Source organism: Haematobia irritans, chromosome 3 (genome assembly GCF_050003625.1).
Source record: "Haematobia irritans isolate KBUSLIRL chromosome 3, ASM5000362v1, whole genome shotgun sequence".
In the NCBI taxonomy this organism is placed as follows: Eukaryota; Metazoa; Arthropoda; class Insecta; order Diptera; family Muscidae; genus Haematobia; species Haematobia irritans.
This window is the reverse complement of record NC_134399.1, coordinates 28,839,951-28,861,016: the sequence shown is the minus strand read 5'-3', so window position 1 is coordinate 28,861,016 and position 21,066 is coordinate 28,839,951. Positions and strand designations below refer to the sequence as shown.

The 21,066-nt window shown below is 21.2% G+C and overlaps 1 protein-coding gene across 2 annotated transcripts in view; it reads left to right on the top strand.

Annotated features, from left to right (window-relative positions):
- Positions 1-20,634, top strand: part of vnd (ventral nervous system defective) — a 107,985-nt gene extending 87,351 nt beyond the window's left edge. For both annotated transcript variants that reach the window (XM_075300027.1, XM_075300026.1), the window contains exons 2-3: positions 7,628-8,205; positions 18,894-20,634. In XM_075300027.1, the coding sequence (XP_075156142.1) occupies positions 7,628-8,205; positions 18,894-19,717 (1,402 nt within the window). In that variant the 3' untranslated portion in view covers positions 19,718-20,634. The remainder of the gene's footprint in view (positions 1-7,627; positions 8,206-18,893) is intronic.
- Positions 20,635-21,066: the final 432 nt, after the last annotated feature.

Below are 21,066 nucleotides of genomic sequence, written 5' to 3'. Positions count from 1 at the left end.
TTTAAATTAACTTAATTTCAAATACAATAATTTATTTAAAATAAAAATACATTTATTTAAGTTAAAGTAACCATTTTTTTAATTGCACAAAACTAAATAATGTTAAATTATTTGGCCCATTATTATCCTAAAAGATATTTGGCCCATTATTATCCTAAAAGATACAATTTAAATAAAATAACATAAAATAAAATAATATAGAGTAAATAAAAATATAAAAAATGCAAAAAATACAAAAAACTAAATAGAGTAAAATGAAATAAAATAAAATATATTAAAATAAACTAAACTAAATAAAATAGAAATAAATAAAATAATGTAAATTCAGTTGCACAAATCAAACTTAATATATTTTAAATTAATTTATATTAAATTAATTTCAATAATATAAATTTTTATAATTTATTTAAAATTAATTAAATTAAATTTTAATTAAATTAAATTAGTTTGAACCACAATTAATTGATTAAATTATACAAATATAAATTATGTTAAATTTGTTTCACCCATATTTCTCCATAACAACCTATAAGAGACAACTTAATTTAATTTAATTTAATTTAATGCAAACTAAATTTAAATAAAATAGAATTAAATTAAAAAATATAATAAAATATAATAAAATAAAATAAAGTAAAATAAAATAAAATAAAATAAAATAAAATAAAATACAATACAATAAAATAAAGTAAAATGAGATAAAATAAAATAAAGTAAAATAAGATAATTTAATGCAAACTAAATTTAAATAAAATAGAATTAAATTAAAAAAAATTCAAAAATAAAATAAAATAAAGTGAAATAAAATAAAATAAAGTCAAATGAGAGAAAATACAATAAAATAAAAAATACTAAAGTAAAGTAAATTAGCATATACTAATTAAGTTTATTTACATTCAATGAAATGAAATGAAACATATTTCTCCATAACATCTTATAAGAGACAACTTAATTTTATTTAATTTAATGCAAACTAAATTTAAATAAAATAAAATAAAAATAAAGTAAAATGAGATAAAATAAAATAAAAATGTCTAAAGTAAAGTAAATTAACATACACTAATTAAGTTTATTTACATTAAATGAAATAAAATGAATTCGATTAAAATTTATCCATATTTATTCTTAACATCTTATACGAGACAATTTAATTTTATTTAAATTAATATAAAATAAATAAAATAAAATATAATAAAACAAAGTCAAAATAAGTAAATTAAAGTAAATTCGGTTCCATTTAAACGAAAATGTACACAAATTAAATTTATTTAATTTAAATTAAATAATTTTAAATTATAAGAAATAGAACAACACAATAAAATAAAATAAAAAAATAATTAAAGTAAAGTAAATTCAGTTACACAAATTAAATTTTTTTTAAGTTAATTGAAATAAAATTATAATTTATCCATATTTATTCTTAACATCTTATATGAGAAAATATAATTTTATTTAAAAGTTAGGTTAAAGTGGCAGCCCGATTAAGATTCAGGCTCACTTAGACTATTCAGTCCATTGTGATAATTTTTTAATAATAATTATTTAAAAGTAAGTAAATTAAAGTAAATTCAGTTCCGTTTAGTCTAAAATTACACAAATTAAAAAATAAAATAAAATTTACACAAATTAAATTAAATTTATTTAATTTAAATTAAATGATTTTAAATTATAAAAAATAAAAACAATGAAATAAAAACACAATAAAATAAAAATAAAAAAAATAACCATAGTAAAGTAAATTCAGTTACACAAATTAAGTTTATTTACAGTAATTGAAATTTAGTTCTTAACATCTTATACGAGACAATTTAATTTTATTTAATTTAATGCAAACTAAACTAAATAAAAAAATACAGTATAATAAAAAAAATAAGTAAATTAAAATAAATTCAATTCCATTTAATCTAAAATTTACACAAATTAAATTAAATTAATTTAATTTAAATAAAAGAACTTTTAATTATAATAATTTATATAAAACTAATAAATATGAATTGAATTAAATTAGATTAGACTAAAAAAATAAATTTAATTAAATTATACTAAAAAAATTTTATAATTTTTTTAATAAATTAATTGTGACTCATATATTTCCCCTTAAAAAGGGGAATGCTCAGGAATGTCCGTTCACAGACAATAAATACAGTAAAACCTCTCAAACTTGGACCCTTTGAAAAGCGGACACTTCTCAAAAGTGGACAATTGACGTGAGGCGTTTTCTATATTATTCCTTAAAATTCAAATTAACCTCCCATAAGTGGGCACTTCCCAAATGTGGAAAAAATTCAGGTGCCTGTGGCTATCCACTTCTGTGAAGTTTCACTGTATAACCATTATTATAACCATTATTAAAAATTCATTAAATAATATCTTAATCAATCTAAAATTCAATGATTTCATTAAGTGAATTAATAAATAAATTTTTTTATTGGATCAATTTAAGTTTTAACTGGCGTCGTTGATTTATAAAAAAATATATTTTATTAAAAAAAAAATAATTTAAAGCAATACAATTTCATTTAAAAATTTAAACCATTTTATTGACCATTATTAAAAATTCATTAAATAATATCTTAATCAATCTAAAATTCAATGATTTCATTAAGTGAATTAATAAATAAATTTTTTTATTGATTTTAACTGGCTTCGTTGATTTAAAAACAAAAACAAAATATTTTATTCAAAAAAAAAAAAAAAATAATTTAAAACTTAATACAAATTCATTTAAATATTGAAACCATTTTATTGAAAAATGTTTTTTGTTTTTGAATATTTCTTATTTATTTAGCTCTACAAGATCTACAAAAAAATATATATTAAAATGATTTTGTGAAATCGCCTACAGATTTTCATTTGTAAAACTTTGCGAAATGGCTTAAATCAAATCCTTGGGATTTTATTTTCATTTTTGTACTTGCTAACCAGTTTATAATTAAATCTTAATTTAAATCTGGATATTTCCCCTCAAGATAGGGAATTTTGCACGTAATTTCCTTTTGCACATATGTTGATCCAAAAACAAAAATTCCAATATAGCCCAGACTCATCCTTGGATTTAATATCTCTCACAGCAAGGCGCGTTCAAGATCATCGCGATTTACTGGTCATTGCCAAATTTGGTTTTTTCTTCGTCTATTTTTGCCAATAAAAAAAACCAAACGAATCTTACTGATATGCTGTAATAGATAGATGGGGAATTTCGATTGAAAAATTCCCATAGGTGAGCTAGGAAAAACCATAAGAAAATTTCAAAAATATGTTCAACACGTGTTGACCAGACATGGAAAGTTCACCATTACCATTGGCGGCATGATGTCTGAGTTGTAAGAGAGAACACGGGGATTCCTCACTGCAGCCAAGTTGCCGTAAAAGGAATTTCCTGTAGCAGTAGTCACCCATAGGGCAATGCACAGGATATTGATCCTTCATGGGCAAGGTAGTTAAGGCCATTGGACTACGCTCACACACAGAAGAGAGTAAGGTTGATGATTATCATTTCAAAGGTGTCAAAATTGTGTGTGCATGTTGCTAAGTAGGTGGCCAAACGTATACGTATTTCCCTCTCTTGCTTTTTTTCTATGTCCATAGCCATGGTATTACCCCGCTGCAAGGCGTGGGAATTTTTGTTTAAATTGCGAAAATTTTTCTAAATTTTTTGGGTATTCACACCGGAAAAACCTTTCCTACTCAAAGAACCAACTCACATGTGTTTTGTATTAACAACACTTTTGTGGTTTTATGGACAGACGGAAATTCTAGGGACGGACATGCAAAAACAAAAATCCCTGGTCAACAGGTAACCAGTTTACATTTTGGGTTTGCCCTAAATCCTTGTCTAACTACTAAATTGAAGCGTGCCTAGAGGCTATTCTAAGTTAATTCGCCTGAGGATTATAGGAGATTTGCGTTAATTGTTGATGGTATTAAATTAAAGAAAAATCAAAAGTGACCTTCTAGTTCATCTCATAGGGAGTTTAACTTGGAGGTTTTAATATTGATTGAATTTTTAAAAATATATATATTTTCTATAGTTAGGCCGCCCAAAGAAAAATTTTGAGAGACTACAAGAAAAATGTGTGAATAATCTGGGTGATTTAAATTTAAAATAAAATAATCTTTAACACATTTTAGAATAAACATAAAGAAATGATGGTCAGACTAAATGAAAAAAAAAATGAAGAAAACAAAAGACAAGTAATATTTTTTGTAATCACCCAATCCTCTGCATTAAAATTTTAATATATTACATTCATTGATTTAAATATTTTTTAATTAATTTAAAAAATATTTGTTGAAATTTATAAAGCCATATACAAGAAATAAATTAAATTGAAATAAAATATATTAAATAATATTGTATAGAATTAAATTTAAAATTACATTTTATTTTTTTTAATTTAAAATTTTTAAATTCACAAATTAATTAAATTAAAAAAATTTTTAATAACAAATTAATTAAATTTAATTTTTTAATTTGGTAGAATACAAGAAAAACTTGTGAATAATCTGGGTGATTTAAATTTAAAATAACATAATCTTTAACACATTTTAGTATAAACATAAAGAAAAGATGGTCAGACTAAATGAAAAGTGTGGGAAAAAAGGATCTGGTGATTACAAAAAAAAATCTCTTCATTAAAATTTTAATATATTAAAATTATCCATTTAAATAATTATTTTTATAATTTAATTTAATTAAATGCAAGAAATAAATTAAATTGAAATAAAATATATTAAATTATTTTTTTATTTAAATTTTAAATTCAAAAATTAGTTAATATAAAAAAAAATTGTTAATAATAATTTAAACATAAAGAAAATATGGTCAGACTAAATGAAAAGTGTGGAAAAAACGGATCTGGTGATTACAAAAAAAAATAAATTTTCTTCATTAAAATTTTAATATATTAAAATTATCCATTTATATAATTATTTTTATAATTTAATTTAATTAAATGCAAGAAATAAATTAAATTGAAATAAAATATATTAGGTTAAAGTGGCAGCCCGAGTAAGATTCAGGCTCACTTAGACTATTCAGTCCATTGTGATAAAATAAAATATATTAAATAATATATTAAATTATTTTTTTTTTATTTAAATTTTTAAATTCAAAAATTAATTAATATAAAAAAAAATTTTAATAATAAATTAGAAAAAATTTTCTTAATTTAAGACTAACTAAATTGAATTTAATTTTTTAATCTATGAAAATACAAGAAAAATCTGTGAGTTTTCTGGGTGATTTAAACTTAAAATAAAATAATCTTTAACAAATTTTAGAATAAACATAAAGAAACAATGGTCAGACTAAATGAAAAGTGTGGAGAAAAAAAACGAATCTGATGATTACAAAAAAATAGTTTGTTTTTAATCACTAAATCCTCTGCATTAAAATTATGCAAGAAATAAATTAAATTGAAATAAAATATATCAAATAATATTGTATAGAATTCAATTTTAAATTGAATTATTTTTCTAATTTAAAATTTTTAAATTCAAAAATTAATTAATTTAAAAAAAAATTGTTAATACTAATTTAGAAATAATTTTCTTAATTTTAAACTAATTTAATTGAATTTAAATTTTTAATATATATTTTTTAAATATGGGAGAATACAAGAAAAACTTGTAAATAATCTAGACGATTTCAATTTAAAATAAAATAATATTTAACACATTTTAGAATAAACATAAAGAAAAGATGGTCAGACTAAATGAAAAATGTGGAGAAACCAAAAACGAATGTGGTGATTACAAATAAACTATTTTTGTAATAACCATATATCCATTACAAAGATATGCATTTATACAATTTTTTTTTTATAATTTAATTTAATTTTCTTGTATTTGGATTTATTAGTTTATAGATCCAAATAAAAGAAATAAATTAAATTGAAAAAAAATATTAAATAATATTGTATAGAATTCCAATTTTAAATTAAATTATTTTTTTAATTTAAAATTTTAAATTAAAAAATTAATTGATTTAATTTAAATTGTTATACCCTAAACCACACAGTCGTTAAAGGATTTTTAACAAAAAAATATACTAAATAAGATTACATAGCATCAAAGTAAATTATTTTTTAATATACATTTTTAAATTAAAAAAATGAATTACAAAATAATTGCTGAAATTGATAAAGTCAATTATAAGAAATAAATTAAGTTGAATTAAAATATTTTAGCTTATATAACATAGCATTAAATTAAATAATTTAAAATTATAGCTGATGGCCTTAGCAGCCAATGCTACTTTTTTATCATACATTTACTGTATGATTAAAATAAACAATAAATAAATAAATAATTTAAAATTAAATTATTTTTGTTTTAATTTACTCTTTTAAAATTAGAAAATTAATTAAATTAAAAAATACTTATTAAAAGTAATTTATTATATTTATAGGTAATTATATATCAAAAACAATTTTTAATATAACACATAGTAAATAATATTCCATAGCATTAAATTAAATAATTTAAAACTAAATTATTTATTTTTGATTTACATTTTTAAAATAAAAAATTTTAAAATTAAAAAAAAAGTAATTAAAAATAATTTTCCAAATTTTAATTAAATTAAGTGAAAACAATAACAGAGCTTTAATTTAAAAAGTTTAAAATTCAACAAAATTTTTTAATTTTTTTTTAACACATTTTAAAAAATTTTAAATTAATCAAATTAAAATATATTTATTAATAAAATATATAATAAATAATATTACAAACCATTACATTAAATAATTTAAATTGAAATAATATTTTTTTTAATTTACATTTTTAAATTAAAACAAATTGTTAATGACAATTAAAAGTAATTTTCTAAATTTAAAATTAATAATCATTAAATTAAATAATTTGAAATTTCATTATTTTCTTTGTTTATTTTATTATGAATTCGATTAAAATATAATAGTTAATAAAAAAATATGTACCAAATAATATAACAAAGCATCAAATTATTAAATTAAATTAAATAATTTGAAATTTAATTATTTTTTATTTATTTTATTATGAATTCGATTAAAATATTATAGTTAATAGAAAAAATATACCAAACAATATGCATTGCTATATTATTTGGTATATTTTTTTATTATACAACAAATTAAATAATTTAAAATTAAATTATTTTTATTAAAAATATTTTATTTAATATTTTTTGTTTTATTTTAATTAGTTTAAAAATTTTAATTTAGAAGAGAGAAATAATTTAATTCTAAGTTATTTAATTTAATGATAATATTTTTTAGTACTTCTTGAGAGGGGATAATTCCTAGCCTTGAAGCTCGTTATATTATTTAAAAAAAATTTAATTTAATAATTAATTTTAATTTTTTTATTTCTTGAATCATAGGTAAATTTTTTACTTAAACTGAGAAAAAACTTTCATAAATTCTTACATTTTACACGAAAACGAGATATTTTGCCAGAGACAAAAATATCTTAGAATTTTTTTTCGACATTATTGCATATAACTCTTAAGACTTATATATTGATAATGTAAGAGAAGAACTTCTATAATCTTTAAAAATTCCCTCTCACCTAATATATGTTAATAATATTTTATTTATATTAATAATATTTATAATAAACCTCTTTGTTTTTTTTTTCTTTATAGCCTCTTCGATGCCAAGGTACCCTCATCGCAAAGATCTTCTGGTTTTCACATATCGGACATTTTAAATCTAGAACAATCGGCAGAACTTAAGAATGGTCTGGTCCACCATCATCACCAGCATCATCATCCTCACAGTCAACATCATTCAAACACTCATGCCAATGATATTTCCCCTCAACACCCGCCTTCTACCGATGCTAATAGTAATCATTTGACCAGTTCCGCATCCGGTACTGGAAGCACTGTTCTACCACCATCAGCTTCAAATGATTCCAGCACTCAGGGTGATCATCATCATCAGACCCATATAGCTTCAGCTCAAACTCATAATACCCTGGATAGTAATAGTCAGAGTGAGTCGGTAGCGGCAGCAACTGCTACAGCCTCAGCTCAGGCCGCCGCTCATATTTTGGCTAGTCATCATAATGCAGCGGCGGCTGTGGCAGCCGCTGGACAATATCTTCCAAAAGGCTTCGCCAATAGTTTTAATGATGAAATGTCCTCGTATCATCATATGGCCCATACAATGTTAACTCACACTGGTCGCTCAGCCTGGATGAAGGAGAACGATTTGTATGGTAAGTTTTAAAAGAAAATTATAGAAATTTATTAAATTTTATAGGAGGCTGTGGAGCTTTATTATTACTATTTATATCAATTAAATTACATTAATCAACAGATTTTATTTTGATATATTTTAATTTACTTGATAAATTTAACGTAATTCAATTTTGTTTAATTTAATACAACATAAACAAATTACAAAAAAAAAATGAATAATTCTTAATTTACTTCTGTTTGCTTTAATTTAATTTATCTGAATTAATAATTTTTTTAATTTAAATTATTTAATTTAATACTCATTAAAATTATACACTTTCGAGAGGTATGTTTTAAGAGTGTCTCAATTTCAAAGGTTTCACTGGAAACTAAAACTAAACTGAATTTTGTATTGTATTGATTTTTTTTAATTTTAATTTAATATATTTTAATAATACTTTATCAATTTAATTTAATTCAACTTAATTTGTTTTAATACAGACTAAATTAATGTAAGCAAAATAATAATTCTTCATTTATTTCAGTTTTTTGATTAATTTAATTTCTTTATTTATTTTTTAATTAATCATTTACTTTATTTTTAATTAAATTAATTTAATACAATTCACTTAATTTGATAAAATAATATTTTTTCAGTTTCTTTTAGTTTACTTTGCTTAACAAAATTCGACATTATTTAATTTAATTTACAGATTTTATTTTAATATATTTTAATTTATTTGATTAATTTAACTTAATTCTTTTTTTAACTTAAATTTTTGTAACGTTAGTTTGCTTAATTCGTATAATTTAATTTAGTTTAATTTACAGTGAAATTTATTTTAAATTGATATATTTTAATTAATTTTTTAAAACTCAAATTAATTAAATTAATACAATTCACTTAATTTGATAAAATAAAATATTTTTTTTTATTTTGCTTAATTTAATTGCATAAAATTTAATTTAGTTACTTAATGCTTGTTTTTATTAAAATTTTGTAATCATTTCATTTTTTTAATATAATTTATTTTTATCATGTTTCATTTTTGCTTTTTTAAACTTATAACGGATTTTTCTTTTATTGAAATTCGTTACGCTTATATAAATATCTCAATGGACATTTTAATACAAAAAAAAATATCTCAATACTTAATTTAGTTCATTTTCCATTTTATAAATTTAATTATTTAATTTTAATAATTTTACTTGTTAAATGTTGTTAAATTACATAAGTGGACAGATTTTATTTTAATATTTTTTAATTTTCTCGATACATATAACTTAGTTCTATTTAGTTTCATTTAATATAACTTAAACACATTAAAAAAACATATTGAAAAAATTCCAGAAATTTGTTTCAGTGTGATTGAATTTATTTGTAATTTACAGTGAAATTTATTTTAAATTGATATATTTTAATTAATTTTCTAAAACTCAACTTGTGAGTATTTTTTTTTTTCGAAATTCGTTACGCTTAAATAAAGCCATTTTTATACGAAAAAAATATCTCAATACTTAGTTTAGTTCATTTTCCATTTTATAAATTTAATTATTTAATTTAAATAATTTTCCTTGTTAAATGTTGTTAAATTACATAAGTGGACAGATTTTATTTTAATATTTTTTTTTAATTTTCTCGATTCATTTAACTTAGTTCAATTTAGTTTTATTTAATATAAATTAAACAAAAAAATTGAAAAAATTCCAGAAATTGGTTTAATTTTAGTTTAATTTAATTATTATTTATTTATTTATTTATTACAATTCTAAAAGTATAATAAACATTAAAACAGCTACAAAGGCTATCGGCTTAGTTTAATTTAATATAACTTAAACTTAAAAAATGATATTCTTCAGTTTGATTTCATTTAATTTATTTTAAATTAATTTAGTAGAACTTACCTATAATGAATCTTGATGGGATCAGAAAATTACTTCATTATACAGAAATTATATCAGAATATAAGAAAATGGGAAGAAAAATTCAGTGATTTTGAAATTTGTTTATTATAGAGAAAGAGAGAGAGAGAGAGGGAGGAAGCTCTCTCTTCATTGTATAGCAGTTCACTGTAGAGAAGTTTGACTTTATAAATTAATTAATTAGTTGTATTAATTATTTTAATTGAATTCCACTAAAATGGAATTAAAATTTTTTAAAATATCAAATAAAATATTAAATTTAAAAAAATGTATCAAATAAAATTCAAATCAATTTAATTAAGCAAAAAAAAAATATTATTTTAGCAAACTTAATCTTCCTGTCCAATAAGCTCGAATAAATATTGTAAAAATTTGTCATTATTTAATTAAAAAAAAAAAATAAAACAAATATTTTTTTTAAATTAAATTATGAAAAGTTTTTAGTTTGTAAAATAATACTATTTTTTTGGTTAATTAAATAAAATTGAATTTTGATACAATTTTTTTAATTTAATATTTTTTTTTGTTATTTTAAGGTATATAAAGTTTGACTTTATAAATTAATTAATTATTTGTATTAAATAATTTAATTGAATACAAAAAACTACTAAAATGGAATTAAAAAATCTCAAAACAACAAATAAAATATTAAATTTAAAAAAATGTATCAAATAAAATTCAAATCAATTTAATTAAGCACAAAAAAAAGTACTATTTTAGCAAACTTAATCTTCCTGTCCAATAAGCTCGAATAAATGTTTTAAAAAATTTTCATTATTTAATTTAAAAAATTAAAACAAATATTTTTTTTAATTAAAATATGAAAAGTTTTTAGTTTGTAAAATAATACTATTTTTTTGTTAATTAAATAAAATTGAATTTTGATACAATTTTTTTTAATTTAATATTTTTTTTTGTTATTTTAAGGTATATAAAGTTTGACTTTATAAATTAATTAAATATTTGTATTAATTAATTTAATTGAATTCCACTAAAATGGAATTAAAAAATCTCAAAAAAACAAATAAAATATTAAATTTAAAAAAATGTATCAAATAAAATTCAAATCAATTTAATTAAGCAAACAAAAAGTATTAGTTTAGCAAACTTAATCTTCCTGTCCAATAAGCTCGAATAAATATTGTAAAAATTTTTCATTATTTAATTAAAAAAAAAATAAAACAAATATTTTTTTAAATTAAATTATGAAAAGTTTTTAGTTTGTAAAATAATACTATTTTTTTGTTAATTAAATAAAATTGAATTTTGATACAATTTTTTTTAAATTTAATATTTTTTTTTGTTATTTTAAGGTATATAAAGTTTGACTTTATAAATTAATTAATTATTTGTATTAATTAATTTAATTGAATTAAAAAAAAACTACTAAAATGGAATTAAAAAATCTCAAAATAACAAATAAAATATTAAATTTACAAAAATGTATCAAATAAAATTCAAATCAATTTAATTAAGCAAACAAAAAGTATTATTTTAGCAAACTTAATCTTCCTGTCCAATAAGCTCGAATAAATATTGTAAAAATATTTTATTATTTAATTAAAAAAAAATTAAAACAAATATTTTTTTTAATTAAAATATGAAAAGTTTTTAGTTTGTAAAATAATACTATTTTTTTGTTAATTAAATAAAATTGAATTTTGATAGAATTTTTTTTAAATTTAATATTTTATTTGTTATTTTAAGGTATGTAAAGTTTGACTTTATAAAAATAATTAATTATCTGTATTAATTAATTTAATTGAATTAAAAAAACTGCTAAAATGGAATTTAAAAAATCTCAAAATAACAAATAAAATATTAAATTTAAAAAAATGTATCAAATAAAATTCAAATCAATTTAATTAATCAAAAAAGTTTTATTTTAGCAAACTTAATCTTCCTGTCCAATAAGCTCGAATAAATATTGTAAAAATTTTTCATTATTTAATTAAACAAAAATTAAAACAAATATTTTTTTAAATTAAATTATGAAAAGTTTTTAGTTTGAAATAAAAAAAACTACTAAAATGGAATTAAAAAATCTCAAAATAACAAATAAAATATTAAATTTAAAAAAATGTATCAAATAAAATTCAATCAATTTAATTAAGCAAAAAAAAGTATTAGTTTAGCAAACTTAATCTTCCTGTCCAATAAGCTCGAATAAATATTGTAAAAATTTTTTATTATTTAATTAAAAAAAATTAAAACAAATATATATTTTTTTTAATTAAAATATGAAAAGTTTTTAGTTTGTAAAATAATACTATATTTTTGTTAATTAAATAGAATTGAATTTTGATACATTTTTTTTAAATTTAATATTTTTTGTTATTTTAAGGTATTTTAATTTTTTTTTTTTAATTAAATTACGAAAAGTTTTTAGTTTGTAAAATAATACTATTTCTTTTTTTTTTGGTAATTAAATAAAATTGAATTTTGATACAATTTTTTTTAAATTTAATATTTTATTTGTTATTTTAATTTTTTTTAATTAAATTATGAAAAGTTTTTAGTTTGTAAAATAATACTACTTTTTTTTTTATTTTAAGGTATTTTAATTTTTAATTTTTTTAAATTAAATTATGAAAAGTTTTTAGTTTGTAAAATAATACTATTTTTTTTTTTTTTTTGTTAATTAAATAAAATTGTATTTTGATACAATTTTTTTTAATTTAATATTTTATTTGTTATTTTATTTTTTTTTAATTAAATTATGAAAAGTTTTTAGTTTGTAAAATAATACTATTTTTTTGTTAATTAAATAAAATTTAATTTTTATACAATTTTTTTTTTAATTTTATATTTTTTGGTTATTTTATTTTATTATTCGATTTTAATCGAATTCAATTAATTTTACTTTAAGGCAGTTAATTTTATATCAATTTAAGTTTATTATAATATTTAATTGTAATTTCTGTACTTATTACTACATCTATAGTGTCCCTTCCTTCTCAGGAATTATTTTATGGGAGATGTGAATAATTCCGGTTAATCTAAATAATTGTTTAAAAGAAAATTTCAAAAGGAGAAAACTCCTTAAAAAAATTAATAATATTTAATGGCCATTTTCATGTAGCTCCGTTAGGCTTTAACTGCCAGTTAACAGAAAGTAAATTCCAAATATCTTCTCTCCGGTTAACTTTTACTGAAAATTTTTTGACAGTTAAGATCCTAACTGGCATATGGAGTATATACGCTAGATGGCAGCTATGTCCATAATACGGTTTAAAAATTCGTTAGCTAACGGAGCACTAACGGAGCTTCATGAAAATGGGCGTAAAACAAGTAAGGAAAGTTAAAAACAACGGGCCCCATTAAATTATATCCTGAACTAAACTGTAGATCAAGACAAACATTTGTTACCATTTGAAACCTTTCAATTTTTTTCATGAGCATTTTAGACAATTTTTTCTATTTCGCAGTAGCAATTCTACAAGGATATGGGCTAGATTTCGCCAAGATAGATGACAAATGGTATATAAATACACATAAAACAATAATAATTTTAGCTTAAAGAATTTACCAGACTTTTGATATTTATTCTCTTCATTTTGGGGCGTTTATAAATCCACATTTTATCTATGCCATTCATAGTAGTTCAAATGGAATTTTGATTCCCTAACGACTTTTTTTTTGGTATTCTCTTGCTATCATCTATGGCAAGACAATAGACAAGGCAACCAATATTACAAACCGGAAGGATGGCCCATTAGATCACACCTCTATTTGAGGTTTTGTATTGTTGTCTTGCCTTTTTGATTTTTTGATGCCCAAAAGCCACATGGTGTATATCAATACTCTCCTAACTCTCCTAACTCTCCTAAAGGGAGGGAGAGTGAGAGAGTGAAAGAGAGGGCTAATCATCCATACACGTATAACTCTCACCACCCCTAAATTGCAACGCGAAGGTCAAACCGGAACACAATGAGTAGGAAGTAACAATTGATGTTTAATGGCCTTTGCAAGGGAGAAATGGACTAACATGAGAGAGACAATTGCCCAGATAGTTTGGTAGAACTCCTGTAGAGCTATTGAATTTAAACATGAATGAAATTCTCAGGTAGGCAAGCGTATAGGAAGGAAGATTTCCATCATATATTATTATCAAATGTCTAAGGATTAATTGAGATTCAATGCATTCGATGGTTTGTGATGTCTGTCTGTCTGTCTGTCAGGGGCCCCCTTTACCTTCAAAGGTAAATTGAGGTTTGTCCCAAGGCTTTGTATGCTAACCTGAAAGATTGATGTGAGTTATGAAAAATCAACCCCCTGGCTTGGATAGTTAAGGACCTCTTTCATTGATTCCTATGTTTTTTTTTCTGTTGGCTTGGTGTTTAGAATTTGACATTATCCTGTTAAAATTTGTTGTCTATGTAAATAACCATGAATTGAGGTTTATTTTTTTTTGACTGGGTGTTATTTTAGAGCATGATGCTGGGTCATGGGGTGTGTTACCTATCACTTCAATTGAGGGTCCTTTTCATGTTAGTCCTTGTTTTTTTTTGTTAGTTTTCGAGGAGCGGTACTATTCTGTTAAACCCCCTAAAATTGTAGACAAATTTTCCACATCAATTTTTGACTTTCATTTATTCCTCATTTAAGTTTTCCTCTAAGGCCATGGAATTTTATGCTTGTCATTAATTGCAAGTTAAAAAAAAAATAAACAATATATTTGGACCCATATCCTATGAAGCATTTAGCCATCAATATATTAACCTACTCAATGCCAAGAGTTTGACTAGCCATGGTTGACTCTCCAAAATGTTCCGGACAAAAGGCAGATGTTTCATTCACGAATAAGGTTTTTTGTAACGTTCGCTTTCAATAAAAAAAAAACTTGCGTGTATTTATTTATCCTTCCATGCATTCGTCCTTCCTTCTATGCATTTGCCTGTTGTTTGGTGTTTTGTTTATTATTTTTATTAATAACCACCCTTAATTTGTCCTCGACAATTTTGGGATTCACTATAGTTGTTTTGTTTTTAATCTTGACTAATAGTCCTGTGGAGTTTTATTCGTTTTATTTTATTTATGTCGTTTCGGTTTTTTTGCTGCTTCACACTTAAGGATTATTTTGTTAGAGTTTCATATTAGTTTTTTGTTTTTCATCAAAAGACTTGGAAATTTTTGGCACGCACTTCCTTTCCATTTAGCTTTGAGTATTAAAAACTCAACAATATGGGAATTTTTCCAGATGTTTTTTTTTTTTTTTTTTGGTTTTCGGGCCTCCACTGAGAGGGTGAAATTATAAAGCCTTTGCTATATTAGTTGTTTGGTATTATCATTAAGTTATTTATTAATTGGATAAAACAAATTTTGGATATATATGGTTACCATGGCTATATAATTAATCACTTCAAAAATTTAACAACAAAAAAAACAGATTTATGTAATAGGAAAATAAACTAGACAAATTGAAAATTTGTAATACAAAAAATATATCTGTATATTTTTAATTCAATGAAAAAATTATACTTTTCATATTGCGAAATTATATCATATACACTACAAATTTAAAATATTTTAATTAATTTCTGTGATTGATTTTTTTTTGTCAGAGCCAATAAATTTGTCTTATTGATTTTTGTGGTTATTAAAAATTTAATCAATTACCATATTTTTATTGGATATATTTTCAAATAAAAATAATTAAAAATATATTTGAAAACATATCAATAAACGATATATCATATGATATATAGTAAAAATTTAAATTATTATAATTAATTTCTGTGATTGATTTTTTTGTCAGAGCCAATAAATTTGTCTTATTGATTTTTGTGGTTATTAAAAATTTAATCAATTACGATTTTTTATTTTTTATATTTTCAAATAAAAATAATTAAAAATTTATTTGAAATCATATCAATAAACGACGACAATCTAAAATTTAAATAATGTGATAAAAATATTAATTATAATTAATGTCTGTGATTGATTTTTGTCTGGACTAAAACTTGAATCAATTAAACTTAAATCAATAAGTTTTAAACGTATATTTAATAATTTGATTATCTTTCACTAAATACAATGATATTTATTTAATTTACTTTTAATGCAATTTATTTTATTAACACTTTTTATTTACAATATTTTAATTTATTTGAATCAATTTAAATTGAATTTATTTTTATTACAAGTTATATAAGTTTAATTTGGCCTAATTAAATGTATTTATCTATAAAAAATTTTCATTGAACTTGATTTATTTTATCTTAATTAAATATATTTAATTTTCAAATAATTTCATTTAATTTTATCCATATTCAAGTAATTTTATTTTATTATTAACTTTAATTTAAAATTTTACTTTACATTTAATTTAATTTAATTTAATTTAATTAAACATTTCATTTTATTTTAAATTAAAATCCCATTTAATTCTAAATTTTATAGATTTCATTTTTATTAAGTCACTTTAATTTTAATTTAAATTAAGCAAATTAAATTATATTTGCTGCTGCTAAGTTTAGTTAAATTATTTTATTTTATTTAATAAAGTTTAATTTATTTTTTATTTTTATTAAATTGAATTTATTTTTATTACAAGTTATATACGTTTAATTTGACCTAAATAAATGTATTTATCTATAAAAAAATTTCATTGAACTTGATTTATTTGATCTTAATTAAATATATTTAATTTTCAAATAATTTCATTTAATTTAATCCATATTCAAGTAATTTTATTTTATTATTAACTTTAATTTAACATTTTATTTTAAATTTAATTTAATTAAAAATTTCATTTTATTTTAAATTAAATTCCAATTTAATTTTAAATTTTATAGATTTCATTTTTATAAAGTCACTTTAATTTTAATTTTAAATTAAGCAAATTAAATTATATTTGCTGCTGTTAAGTTTAGTTAAATTATTTTATTTAATGAAGTTTAATTTATTTTAAATACTTTCTTTGAATGAAACTCGTTCATTCAATTTAACTATTCAATTGAATTTAATAAAAATTAATCTCTATTCATTTAAATAAATTTAATTTAATTTAATCCTTTATAATTTTAATTTAATTGAATCAATTTAAATTGAATTTATTTTTATTACAAGTTATATAAGTTTAATTTAACCTAATTAAATGTATTTATCTATAAAAAAATTTCATTGAACTTGATTTATTTTATCTTAATTAAATATATTTAAGTTTCAAATAATTTCATTTAATTTTATCCATCTTCAAGTAATTTTATTTTATTATTAACTTTAATTTAAAATTTTATTTTATTTGAAATTTAATTTAATTAAAAATTTAATTTTATTTTAAATTAAAATCCCATTTAATTCTAAATTTTATAGATTTCATATTTATTAAGTGGCTTCAATTTTAATTTAAATTAAGCAAATTAAATTATATTTGCTGCTGTTAAGTTTAGTTAAATTATTTTATTTTATTTAATAAAGTTTAATTTATTTTAAATGATTTCTTTGATTAAAACTCGTTCATTTAATTTAACCATTCAATTGAATTTAATATAAATTAATTTCTATTCACTTAAATAAATTTAATCCTTTATAATTTTAATTTAATTGAATCAATTTAAATTGAATTTATTTTTATTGCAAGTTATATGAGTTTAATTTGACCTAATTAAATGTATTTATCTTAAAAAAAAGTCATTGAACTTGATTTATTTTATCTTAATTAAATAACATATATTTAATTTTCAAATAATTTCATTTAATTTTATCTATCTACAAATAATTTTATTTTATTATTTTTATCCCAGCCTGATATCAATGCATATTAATTTAATTAAATACTCATATACACAAAAAAATTTTCTGATTCAATCACGACATTCTTTTTTTTGCATTTAAAATTTTAATTAAGTTTTAAAACATATTCAATTAAAAATTTAATTGATTCAAAACATTTTTTAATTGAAACAAAAATCAATCACAAAAATTAATATTATCAATTAATTTTTTAATTGATCCAATCCAAATAAATTATTATTAATAGTTTTTTTTTATATAAGATCATTCATTAAATTATATTTGCTGTTGACAAGTTTTATCAAAGTAATTTATAAATTTTACTTAAATTTAATTAATTTCATAGTTTTATGGTACTTCCCTACAATTCAATAAAATTAAAATAATTAAAATTTAATTTTAAATTTTATTTAATTTTAAATTTAAATTTTAACTTTAATTTTAAATTTTAACTTTAATTTAAAATTTTATTTAATTTTAAATTTTAACTTTAATTTAAAATTTTATTTTATTTTAAATTTAAGCTAAATAAAAATTTAATTTTATTTTAAATTAAATTCCCCTTCAATTTTAAATTTTATAGATTTCATTTTTATTTAGTGACTTTAATTTTAGTTTTAATTTTAATTTAAATTAAGCAAATTAAATTATATTTGCTGCTGCTAAGTTTAGTTAAATTATTTTATTTTATTAATTTATTTTATTTTATTTATTTTAAATAATTTATTTGAATGAAACTCGTTCATTTATTTAACTTTTCAATTGAATTTAATAGAAATTAATTTCTATTAATTTAATAAAATTTAATTTAGTTTAATCCTTTATAATTTAACTTGAAATAGGTTTGAAATCAAATTGCTTTCAAACAATATACAATAAGAAAGTCAAATTGAACTCAAGTGTTTTTGAAACCTTGAAATTTGTTTAAAAAAAAAACACCCTCCACACCTTTTTTTATTAGAAAAAAATTTAGGAAATTCCTAAATCTCCAAAATTATATTTGTTATAACCCCCACTTATTGGTTGCTTGTTTACTAATCGAATCTCCTCTCTTTTTTAATTCCAGGTGTTCAACAACCAGCTAGTCCAGATAGCACATCACCAGTTAATTCTGAAGTCTCCTATACCTACATAGGGTCCAATTGCCAAACTTCCCCAGCTTTATCAGGTGACTATAAGACGTACAGTCGCTCGGCCGATAGTGATGCTCTGTCCGTGGGAGGTGGTGACAATCTACATCATTTGCATCAAAGCAATGGTCATGGTTTGAAACCCAGTAATGATAATAGTGCCGGTGGCAATTCATCCAATCCTCATGATGACAGTCTCATTGAAGATGGCATTGAAGAAGAAATCGATGATGAAAATGATCAGGATGGTGGCAATACAGGATCCGGTGCCGATGGTATGCCCGGCAAGAAACGTAAACGTCGTGTTCTCTTTACCAAGGCTCAGACCTATGAATTGGAAAGAAGATTTCGCCAGCAACGTTATCTCTCGGCTCCCGAGCGCGAACATTTGGCCAGTTTGATACGATTGACACCGACACAAGTGAAAATCTGGTTCCAAAATCATCGCTACAAAACCAAGCGGGCTCAAAGTGAAAAGGGAGTCTATGATCAACATCCTGCCCTACATGGTCATCCGCATCACCCCTCGGCTTTGCCATCACCACGACGTGTGGCGGTCCCTGTGTTGGTGCGTAATGGCAAACCCTGCCTTAGTGATGGCACTAAACTACCGCAGGATTGTGTAACGGCTCAAATGCAAAATGCAGCGGCGGCCCACCATCTGGTATTGGCAAATGGGGCGGCGTATCAGCATGCAGCAGCGGCGGCTGCCGTTGGTATGCATGCTGCCCATGCTCATCAAAGAGCTTGGTGGCATTAGCTGTTATCTTAGAGATTACTAGGGGAAATTATAGGCTAATTTTCTATTAGAAAATCATGAGAGAAAGAGAGGAAGAGTAAGAGCAATAGAAGAGCTCGCATAGAGTAAGCGAAAAAAATGCTGCTGGGTGGCCATTTCGAACTACAAACTGGGAAGCGAAGCTGATTACTAGGGCCCCGTAATTTAGGAAAAATTGTGAGTTTAAAAAATTCACAATTGATGTGTGGGAAAATTTCCCCTACTTTCCTTCTTGTAAACCAAAAAGCAATAAAGCGCCATCTAGAAGCGACTCGAATACACATTGGACAATAACCAACAAAAAATTATCACTGGCATTTGGAAAATAAAAAAAAGAAACTATGAGTATTCAAAAACTCTTGAAACCTTAATAATCCTACAATTTCCAAACATATTTTATTTCCTATCCTAAAAAAAATTGTAAATAATTCAAACAAAAATTAAAAATGTAAACTTTTTTTTAGAAAAAGTTAGAAAAACTGTAAATTTTCCAAAATTTTAACGAATTTTTAAAATTAGAAGTCTTGTAAATATTTCACAAAATAAAAATCTAAAACTTGTAAATTCAATATAATTTTTTTTCTTAAGTTTCTCTTTCAAATTGGTCCCTTTACTTAAACTTTATTCCATATTAATTTTTGTTCCGCTATCTATTTCTTCGTTTCTTTTTTGTAGTTTTATTATACTCTTTATGGAATTTATAGTCTTAGAAGATAAGCAAGCGCAAAAACTATAAGCGGAAATCCTAATAAAATTGTGTAATATTTTTTATTGTATTATAATAGTTTTAGTGAGTCAACTACTATGTGAATAGATAAACAAATCGATTAAAACTTTATTAAGAAAATGTTAATTAATTTAGTAAATAAATAAAAAAAAATAATATTAAAAAAATCAAATATATGTTTGTTTGAAATTCTCTTACTTGGGACTGGAATAGTTTATATTGATTTTTTTTTACTAACACCACGTACCAAATTTGAACTGAATCAGATGAATTTTGGTCTTCCAAGAGGCTCCGTAGGTCAAATCTGGTGATCGGTTTATATGGGGCCTATATATAATTATGGACCGATGTTGACCAATTTTTGCATGGTCATTAAAGACCATATACTTACATCATGTCTTCATCATCTCTTAGAGGCTCCGCAAGCCAAATCGGGGGATCGGTTTATATGGGGGCTATATATAATTATGGACCGATGTGGACCAATTTTTGCATGGTTGTTAGAGACCTTATACCAACACCATGTACCAAATTTCAGCCGGATCGGATAAAATTTGCTTCTCTTAGAGGATTCGCAAGTCAAATTTGGGGGTCCGTTTATATG